The sequence below is a fragment of the Tenebrio molitor genome, chromosome 4, assembly GCF_963966145.1.
Source record: "Tenebrio molitor chromosome 4, icTenMoli1.1, whole genome shotgun sequence".
Lineage (NCBI taxonomy): Eukaryota > Metazoa > Arthropoda > Insecta > Coleoptera > Tenebrionidae > Tenebrio > Tenebrio molitor.
Genome location: NC_091049.1, coordinates 5912978 through 5922839, shown reverse-complemented (window position 1 = coordinate 5922839; position 9862 = coordinate 5912978). Strand labels below are relative to the sequence as shown.

General features: G+C 37.1%; 6 protein-coding genes and 1 long non-coding RNA gene across 7 annotated transcripts; 4 read left to right on the top strand and 3 right to left on the bottom strand.

Annotated features, from left to right (window-relative positions):
* The first annotated feature begins 226 nt into the window (after window positions 1–226).
* On the top strand, window positions 227–976 carry LOC138129935 (CDGSH iron-sulfur domain-containing protein 3, mitochondrial). Its single transcript, XM_069046274.1, has 4 exons — window positions 227–405; window positions 464–590; window positions 639–732; window positions 785–976. The coding sequence occupies exons 1-4, from the start codon at window positions 358–360 to the stop codon at window positions 915–917; spliced, it is 402 nt and encodes a 133-aa protein (XP_068902375.1). The 5' UTR covers window positions 227–357; the 3' UTR covers window positions 918–976.
* On the bottom strand, window positions 955–1513 carry blp (mitochondrial import inner membrane translocase subunit Tim16). The gene has a single exon (XM_069046275.1). It carries the CDS (start codon window positions 1416–1418, stop codon window positions 1029–1031), a length of 390 nt encoding a protein of 129 aa, XP_068902376.1. The 5' UTR covers window positions 1419–1513; the 3' UTR covers window positions 955–1028.
* A 229-nt stretch (window positions 1514–1742) lies between these two features.
* Window positions 1743–2239, top strand: LOC138129939 (uncharacterized). The gene is made up of 3 exons (XR_011159437.1): window positions 1743–1883; window positions 1936–2036; window positions 2092–2239. It is a non-coding gene; the product is annotated as an uncharacterized lncRNA (long non-coding RNA).
* On the bottom strand, window positions 2231–2799 carry Tom7 (Translocase of outer membrane 7). The gene is made up of 3 exons (XM_069046278.1): window positions 2456–2799; window positions 2353–2401; window positions 2231–2303 (listed from the first exon to the last, which is right to left on the bottom strand). The coding sequence occupies exons 1-3, from the start codon at window positions 2553–2555 to the stop codon at window positions 2291–2293; spliced, it is 162 nt and encodes a 53-aa protein (XP_068902379.1). The 5' UTR covers window positions 2556–2799; the 3' UTR covers window positions 2231–2290.
* A 2275-nt stretch (window positions 2800–5074) lies between these two features.
* On the top strand, window positions 5075–5430 carry ox (ubiquinol-cytochrome C reductase complex subunit oxen). Its single transcript, XM_069046276.1, has 2 exons — window positions 5075–5294; window positions 5344–5430. Exons 1-2 carry the CDS (start codon window positions 5151–5153, stop codon window positions 5380–5382), a joined length of 183 nt encoding a protein of 60 aa, XP_068902377.1. The 5' UTR covers window positions 5075–5150; the 3' UTR covers window positions 5383–5430.
* Window positions 5380–6186, bottom strand: mRpL18 (mitochondrial ribosomal protein L18). The gene is made up of 3 exons (XM_069046272.1): window positions 5872–6186; window positions 5669–5819; window positions 5380–5620 (listed from the first exon to the last, which is right to left on the bottom strand). Exons 1-3 carry the CDS (start codon window positions 6063–6065, stop codon window positions 5420–5422), a joined length of 546 nt encoding a protein of 181 aa, XP_068902373.1. The 5' UTR covers window positions 6066–6186; the 3' UTR covers window positions 5380–5419.
* Window positions 6187–6870: 684 nt separating this feature from the next.
* Window positions 6871–9245, top strand: LOC138129932 (fatty acyl-CoA reductase wat-like). Its single transcript, XM_069046270.1, has 6 exons — window positions 6871–7156; window positions 7207–7455; window positions 7501–7646; window positions 7737–7846; window positions 7899–8593; window positions 9055–9245. The coding sequence occupies exons 1-5, from the start codon at window positions 6965–6967 to the stop codon at window positions 8546–8548; spliced, it is 1347 nt and encodes a 448-aa protein (XP_068902371.1). The 5' UTR covers window positions 6871–6964; the 3' UTR covers window positions 8549–8593; window positions 9055–9245.
* Window positions 9246–9862: the final 617 nt, after the last annotated feature.

Below are 9862 nucleotides of genomic sequence, written 5' to 3'. Positions count from 1 at the left end.
TTGCAATAATGTCAAATTGCAATTGTTTCAGGTTTTTGATTCATTTTATTCTCCTAAACCTTACAGCAAATAATTATTAAAAATAATTGTGAATCATATTTTACGATCAGAATGCAGAAATACAAGGAAATGTATTTTTTCATTTTTTTTTAATGTTCTGGGGTTGGTCTATGGTGAACTTCAGCATGTCCGGCAGTCTGTATCGCGCATGTTCAATGGTCCGTGGTTTTGACCATTTGACCTCGGATTTTATTGAACAATTGAACTTACGGAACTTACTTATCGAGGTTAGGTCACATCTTGGTAAACAGAACATCCATTAATAAATACTTCCCCGTCGATTTCCTGAATGAAAATATGATTTTCGCAATTAGAAGAGCAAATACTCTCAAAAACTGTGGTAAAGTATGACAACACTTTTTTGAGGTTACGTCCCTTGTACTTCACGGCTGATTGATTCAAGGTGTTGTTCAGTTCCAAGTCGACAAAAATTCCCGAAAACAAACTGAAAAACGTAATTTCGGCCAATCACCAACCCGAAAATGGGACCGTTTATGATAAGAAACCCTTCAAATTGCCCCTCGAAGCTGGTAAATTGACTAATTTTTAAAATCAAAATATATTTGGTGGAATTACAGGAAAACGATATTCTTGGTGCTTATGTGGACACAGTCATACCCAGCCCTTTTGCGACGGAACTCACAAAAACCAACAACTCAAAATAAAACTGAAGTAAATATTCACTACAATGATCTTGTTTGGGACTAAATGTTGACAATTTCAGACCTGTAGCATTCACAGTTGATGAGAGCAAAGACTATTGGTTATGTAACTGCAAACAAACCAACAATCGGCCGTTTTGCGACGGCACTCACAAACTTCCTATTGTGCAGGATGCCACCTCCATTGTTAAATAGTGATACACACTTTGTACGTTTGTAAATAAACACGAGGTAATTTTATTGTAATTAAAATATTTTTCAACTTTTATTAACATACAACCTTTAACTCTCTATTACTGTACTAAGTCAAGTTTTGCTAGCACCCGACTCATCTTTCCCTGGACTCTCTTCTGCCTTTTGACTGTTCAATTCCGCGTCGATTCGTTCTTTAGCGCGCACCACCTTCGACTGCAAATAGAACGACCCGCCGTTCGATTTTTCGTTGGCTTTGAACAGTGCCTCGTATCGTTTTTCGACGTCCGTCTTGTCTAAATTTGTTACGTTTAATATCTGCTTGGCTTCTTCCAAGGACAAGCCGAGTTTTTGGTTGGCCATTCGTTCCGTTCGTGTTTTGGCATTTCCTAACCTCTGAGCCGCCTGTTGCGACGCTTCGTATTCTTGTTTTATCGCCCTGGCGAAGGCTCGGCCTATAACTTGCGTGCCCGCTACTATTAGCTGTGCTATGTACCTTGCCATTTTCGGAGGAAATTTGCGGCGAAATATACCACCTAACCTAAAAGTGTCTGGAACGATCCGCGATTCGGTCGGCGCATACGAGCGCTCTCTCGTGCCTACGCACGGAACTAAGAACAGAGACCTGTTTGCAATAATTTAAGGCACGAATTCGTCATTTTCACGTACTATAGTGCCTCAAATACTGCACACTTCTCAACCTCATGTAATTTTTTTCATTTTCAATCGTAGCGATTGCCGTACACGTGCCATTTAAACGAATAAATAATCTTTACGAATGGAGCGTCCTCTCGTGGTCGCGGGCCAGTCTTACAAGTGACACTGCTCAATTAATTTAGGTTAAGTTATATCCCAATCAAATTTACTCGCAAATGTTAACATTTACACACTGATTTGTAGGTTCTACGCATTATATTCATGACTTTCTTGAGCTGTATCGTACTCCTTACCAGCTTTTTGCCCAATTATGTATTTATGAACGGTATGAAGAAAAACCCAATAATTTTTTAATTTTCCGTAGGCATTGGCATTTTATTGTGAGTTTGGATTCTGTGAAGGTGACAAATACTGCTGTGGTGATAACGAATGTTGTGACAGACTCACAGATTTGTGGTATTTTTGGTAAATAAAGCGCCCCAACTTCCAGATTCTCTTTATAAAAACATTCTTTTTTTAGGATTGGTATTGTAATTGTGGTGATTTTCATAATTGCTGTTATTTTCCTCAAATATTACCAGAGCAAACACAAATTACCTTATTCTCAATATAATCTCCTTACATCGCCTTTTAAATCTTAATTCAATAAAACGGAAACATTTGTGAAACGATTTATTTCTACAACCTCAACAAACTAGCATCTCTTTCAGGAACGAATCTTACCACAGTAAACTAAAAGTTAACGTTAAATTGATGTAAGCAAAAAATATGGGGTACCTACTTGGATAAAGCAAATTCCGGCATTCCAGGATCGGCCCCTTTACGAAACCCTTCACAAATAAGATTTGGTTGGCTGTATTTGAAAATATAAAAGAAATAGTTACCTAAATAGAGAACTGTTGGGATAAAACTGTAATGAAAAACTGTTTTCGTAACTTCAATTACGATCGACAGCCGTTGCTTTGCTCCATCCGAAAGTGCCATTTTGCAGTTTATTTATTAGTTTCTTGTGCACTAAATGATAATTACTGCTTTATTTGACTGCAGAGTACTTTTTCACGGTACAACTCCACACAAGGCTTTTAGGTTATGTTTGTCGCAATACCGCGAGCACGACAAATTAACCAATTATCTATTAAAGACATTAATTGATGTCGGTAAATAATAATTCAACTATGTTTTTTAAAAATATAACTGAAAAAGCATTTACACCTATATTTTCTTTACATTAATTAAATTAAAATCAAACTTATTCGATCGGTTTGGGGATTTTCAATTGTTTTTGTTGGTAGCAGTGTTGCCAGGTGACAAAAATAAAAATCACCAGATCAGAACCAAAAAAGTTGCCAGATTTTCACCAGTTCTTAAATGTTTGACGAATTAATAAGTAAATAAAGTAAAAGGTTATAACAAACAAATTTATTGAAAATAAACGAAAATCATAATAAAAAATTAAAAGATGAATAATAAACAATCAATACTAAAGTGGTAATGATAATATTTAGCATTAAAAACAAAACAACTGTTGATAATTGTGCTCACGCTCCTTGTGCTCACGTGTGATTGAAAAAAGATGAGGACAAGTTGAATGTGGCGCCATAAATGATGGTGCGTTTTATGTTTTGTGTGTGGCAGTTTTGCTTCAAAAGAACATCGCTGTCAAGATTTATCCATTGGCTTCCGTCAAAAGCCCATTGTTTTGATTTGGTTTGTCAATTGTCACCAATTTCCAATTCCCCACTAGAAACGCCCATGATCATATTAGACTTTATTTTTGCTGTCAATACTTGTTACCAACATGACAAATTATTCACTAGGCGCCAAATTCAACTTGTCCTCATTCTTTTCCAATCACACTTGTATAGGTATACGGGTGATTAAGAAGGACTCTTTGAGTTGGTAATACTGAATTTAATTTTTAAGTGGCACAACTGGAGTAACTTACGGTTGTTAACGATTTGACACTGACAGCCGCATTATTGACAAGTAACGTATGACCGTGGAGGGAGAAAAGACTGGAGATGGCATTTCCTATGCTTCCCATGTTAAAAATCCGTACCCTCTAAAAGCACGTGCAACAACCTTTTATGACCCAGTCCACAATGCGCTAGATAAAGAAGCACAATGCGTCTGGAAGGAAGGCGAAGGAAGCCATTGGCCTAGCGTCTATATTCAGAAACCTTTTATGACTCTGTAGTTTTCGCGGGCGGGTACACTTATTTGAATTAGTGCCATCTCCAGTCTTTTCTCCCTCCACGCGTATGACATTTCAAATTGAACTAAACATGCTGGTGAATCTATTCGAAAGCCTAAAAAAAAGAGTTACTTTATTAGAGTAAAATAGGGACAATGGGCATTTTCTTTTGTTAATTTGTATACAATTGTTTTGCATTCTTAATTTCTTTTTAGCGTAAATTTTTACTGCCATAACCTGCCAAACAGTCCTTCTTGATCACTCCGTACATTGTTCAACTAAAAGTACTGCAGGTTATGGTACTGTCAACGGCATGATATGTGCCAATTATGAATTTACATCCTTAATGAATTAAATTTAAATCAGTGGCATTAAAAATGCACAAAAATCACCAGATACTTGAAATTTTAAAAAAGTTTTTACCAAATCACCAGTTTGAAGCTAAAATCACCAGATCTGGTGAAATTTCACCAGATCTGGCAACACTGGTTGGTAGTTAAATTGTAATCACAATCCATAGACAAAAAATACTGATACTACCACTGCCCACTGCCGTCTCTATTTACAAGCCACGAACCATGGAGGATCATGCCATGAACACATAAAACTGGCAACAATGCAAGTAGTCCCACTGACTGAGTTTTTATGTTATACAAGGCCTATGCTCTAAGTGCTTGCTGGTTGTAATTTTTGTGCGATTTGTTCGTCAAGTAATATTGTTTTTGTGCTACTCTCGTGTCAAAAATGGATTACTCCCTAGAGTTCGAACTTTTAAGGAAATAACGTTTTTCATGTTGTGTGTAACTAGAATTTTCAAAAGTTATTTTGAATGCCTAAGGTTGGTTACTTTGAATTGAGAAATTAAATCCAAATAAATATGCCGCCAGTAACCAAAATTGATTGTGAAACGAAAAATCATCTATCACTTAGCGAGAAATTAGTCATTTGCAACTGTTACAATTAACTTGCTGCCTTACATTTTTGGGATATCTTTTGTTTGTCACCAGAAACCACATAGCCTCCAACCTAACCAAATTTATGGCAACCTAGTAACGAATATCCCTAAATCTTAAGAAGTAATCCATTTTTGACACGAGAGTAGTTACTTTTAATGTTAGCGCTCCTGCAGACGTCGAAAAAAAAAACAACATAATAGATATGTACGAATAACTTATTTAGAAATCAGCAAATTCAGTGAAGGAGTTACCCTTTATGTATGCGGTTATGCAAGCTTCTCCGTATCAGAGATTCCGTATTCAAACTATCAAATTGTGATTGAGAGTCGGCTATCTACTTTTGTTCTTTATCTATGATCGCGAGTGACGTTTGACGTTTGTAGATCGACGATTTTGACAGGCGACCCGAAGTACGATAAAATAAATAAAATGGCAGGAATTTCGAGCACTCTGTACAACAGCATCTTCAAAAGAACCTCTACTTTTGCTCTGGCGTGCGTAGGGGCGGCGTTATTCTTCGAAAGAACGTTCGATCTAGGTTCTGAACTGCTCTTTGAGAAAGTCAATGAAGGGGTATGTTACGTAACAGCTCTGTCGTCGGTCTAACACCTTTTTCTTACAGAAATTGTGGAAACACATCAAACACAACTATGAAAAGTAGTTCCCTAAATGTAATATATTTATTTAAATAAAATTAGTTAATCAGTTATTTCCCATGGTTTCTGTGGTCTATATTGGTCCCACGGCCTCGCAGGCTTGAACTGTGGCGGTTCCTCCAAGACGACTCCCCCTTCCTGCAAACCCATGAGAAACTTGGCCACTTTCCCATCAGGCTTGGGTGGCTCAATATTACTGTACATTTCTATCAAACCTGCTTTCAAGCAGCGATCAGCCAACACCTAAAACGCGCGATTAAACTGTGACAGTCGCATTTGCGCCAGTCTTACTCTCCCTAGATTGTAAAACGCTACGGAGTCATTACATTTATACAGTTGTTTTTTTAACGCCCATTCTAACGTGCTCGCTTTCAGGACTTCGCCGTTTTCGAAATGTTCGACGCTGGCGTAGGCGTAGCGCCCGCTCTGCGTCAGTTTTAGTCTGAAATTCCCCACTTTTAAGTCAGAACTGTTCACATTAAGATCCCACTTACTTATGCCAGAATCTCCTACCGGATTTCTCTACGTGATAGCCGTCGGGTTTGTATCCGATTCGCATTCGTTCCAAGTTTCGGGGGTTGCGATTGACAAAATCGGGCGAAATTTGGAGGTTAGAATTTTCGATTTTGGTGGAAAACTCGCGATTTGTCAGCACAGAAAGTCTGTTAATCTGTGACAAACGAAACATTTTGGTTTCTAGTTCATCAATGCCGAGAATGTCTTGAAATATTTATTAAATGTTGATGTTTCCAAATTGTAGGTTACGCTGTGAAGCCACGCGCACACGTGAACACGCGATCGGTTAAGCCCCGCTCACCAACCATTCTTATTATTTAACATAATCAAGATTTCAAAAAGAAATAAATAAATTAAGACACAAATTTAATTGTCCTCGCTTAAGAATTAAGAAAATTTAGCTATCATAGTTAATTCTTGTTCAAATATAACTTTAAATTAACTCGTTCTGCCTGTCATTTATTTTTCTCTTTTCTATTTAACTATCAGGAAAAAATAGACTTTATAATTGATTCCTGTTTGTATACTTTGAATCACTATTTTATTACTTATCTATAAATAAACTTCATTAAAATATCGAATCAACCCGTAGAATCAACCCTAATTAATGTAATTATTTAAAAACCAGACCTTGCAAAACGGTTTTCTTTGGAAACTCTTGTCAAGAGCTTATAAAAACGAAAACATTATATACACCTAGATGATGATTCTAAAGTGGATTCGCTAAGTAGATTAAGATATGCTTTTAGGGTCCTTGCCTAAAATCCTATGTAGTTTCCTGTGGATGCTTCAAGGTCAGGTTAGGGTGGAGCAGTCGAGAAGAATCACTTTTAGCGTTATGCATTATTTTAATCTATAAAATACTACCTTGATGTTTGGAGTCCCTTTTTAATAAATAAAACAGGTAATAACTGGTAGAAAAGAGTAAATGAAAATAATTGGACTAGGGTATAAAAAAAATTATATCAACTGAATGATCTTACTTAAAAGTTGTAGTGGAAAACTTGCCATCCTTCCCAGAGCAATTGCCCACTTGATACTTAAATAAACACACTAGCTAACCAAAGAAAAATGTCTCGATCAAAAATTCTAGACTTTTATGAGAACCAAAGTGTTTTTATTACTGGAGGTACGGGTTTCATGGGAAAAGTCCTGATCGAGAAACTTTTACGAAGCACCAACGTTTCCATCATCTATGTTTTGATGAGGGCGAAAAAAGGCAAAACCTCAGCGCAAAGATTAGAAGAGATGTTCAATTGCGCGGTAAACAACAATTACTAACGTTAAAGTCGTTAAAAGCGATCCTTTTTCAGCTCTTTGACAGACTAAAGAAGGAACGTCCAGATTACGAAAGTCGTGTAACTGCGGTCGTCGGAGACTGCGTCCAAGAGGACCTGGGTTTGGCACCTGAAGATCGAGAGGAGTTGATTTCAAAAACCAACATCGTCTTTCACGTTGCTGTGACTGTAAGCTTCACCGAAAACATCAAAATAGCTTATGACGTCAACGTTAAAGGGACCAAGGCTCTGCTGGATTTGTGCAAGAAATTTGAAAATTTTAAGGTAACGTTGATCATTCTGTGAAGAGTTTTCTACAATTCCTTCCAGTCAGTGGTGCACACTTCTACGGTAAGTGTTTATTGTCATCTCGACGCCATCGATGAAGTTATTTACGATCATCCCTTACATCATGAACAAGCAGAATCGATGTTAGAGAAACTTTCGCTAGAAGAAGCTCTTCGCCAGATACCGAGGTAAGGGACAAAAATACTCCACGGGTTTTTAGAAATGTCCATAAGCGAAAGGTTCTATGGTACCTTTTTATGAGATTCTTTCCTTTCCAGTATTTTGAAGAAATGGATTAACACTTACACTTTCACCAAAGCTATGACGGAATCCATGATTAAAGAAATATCCGATGGATTACCGATTGGAATTTTTCGACCGCCGATAGGTGTAATCTATCACGATCTTAAGACGTCACATACTAATCACAAAAGTTGTAGTGACTGCTTCGTACAAAGAACCCATGGAAAGTTGGGTCGATTCTTTTGCAACTTTAGGTTTGGTCGCATTCATGTCATTAGGAGTCATTCGAGTCGTTCCCTCTAAAGGAAGTTGCCCCATGGAGTTGGTCCCTGTCGATTTGGTAATTTCAGCAATGATAGCATGCGCTTGGGACATATCCCACAAAGACTCCATTCCTGTGTACAACTACGTCTCCTCCATCGACAACCCAACCACTTTTGGCGATTTTCTCAAAATACATAAAACACAAATGTGTCGTTATCCTTTGAGTAGAGCTGTGTGGGCGCCACAATTCATATGCACTACCAATCCTGTTTGGTACAGTTTGTCCAAAATACTGTACAATCGCACGTTGGCTCTTTTCTATGACTTCTGTCACATCCTGACTTTGAAAAAACCACAAATGCTTGGCAGAATCATAAAACTCGAAGAAATCGTCGACTCGATAGCTTTGTTTTTGAACCGATCATGGAAATTTTCGAATGGCAACGTAAACAAATTATGGGATCGAATGAACGACGAAGACAGAAAACTGTTTCCATTCGATATTCGAATGGTTAATTGGGAAGCTGTGTTGGGAAGCATATTACAGAAATCTTCAAAAAGGAATAAGGGTTTACTTGCTTAACGATCCGTTGAGCACTTTACCAGAGGCAAGGATCAGGATGGAAAGGTAAATAACGTAATTTACAAACAACACTTTAATTTTTCGAAGTGTGGTATAGATGTTGGATTTTCTCATGGGCTATGAGTCATATCTGCGCAAACGACAAAATCGGTCTCAAATAGGCGCTACAAACCGACCGGAAAACATTGTCATTCTTTACGTTAATGTCTCTCGTCCATTTGCATTTAAAGTAGTCGACGTTTTCAGTTTTCATTTACAGATTTTTCACTGGTTTATCGGTTTGCTTTCGCGTAGATATTTCCAAGGTCACAGCCCATGAGAGAATACAACACGTTTAATATCGGCTTGAAAAATTTTAAAAGCGGGGTTAATTAAAAAAAATTAATTCAAATTAAATAAAGACCTACTGGTAAAGGAAATGTACCTAACTGTGCTTTTAATTTATTTACTGTTAGGTCTGTTTTCGATCCGAACATTTTTTCTAATTTTATTGAATTGATTTTCAGGTTTGAGAAAACTCACGAAGTCACGAAGTTTCTGTTTTATTTCTTTTTGGAAAATTTAGGATGGACTTTTATATCTAAATTATAGTCGTATCAAAGTTATCGTTGCTAGTTGCTAGAGGAGGATAGGATGTTATTATTATAAGTTAGAAAAAAATGGTAATGGTATTAAATAAAAATAAAGAAAATCGTCATGTGTTGATCTTTTTTGCCTAATTCCCCATAAGAGGAAATACATATAGAAATAAAAGTAAAGTCTTTTGATAAATGACTAAACTGCCCTATACAGCGTTCTTTCGATTTTTGTGGTAACAATTCAGAATTTAATCCTTCTGCCACTAGTCGAACTGCTTCTGGTGTCACATTTAACTCACTATCTGAACTAGACATTTTTTCAGTCGATTAACATACCAAAATCAAATTTTCAAGCACCAACAGTGAAAATGTAACCTAATAAACACAGCAAATAATTTGTTTGAAAAAAAAAAACAAATGAGCGGTCACCGTCGGCAAGGAATTGATTCCACCGCATTCGATTGTTTATTGACGATGTCAAATTCTACAATAAAATTGGTCTTGTTTTTTTTTTTTTTTTATATTTTGGTCAGGCGAAAAGTCTAATACAAATGTCGTACAGGAGGTATTTTCCGGCGCTCCAATTAATCAGCCACTCGGCTGCGCCATCGTGCCTGAAACTAGTTGTCGCGCTGGAAAATTCACCTCCCGTACTCTAATGTAAATACATAATTATTTCGAGAGGATTGCCCTTGTCATTCAACGTGGAACGCTGCAAGCTTTCCGGGGCACTTTT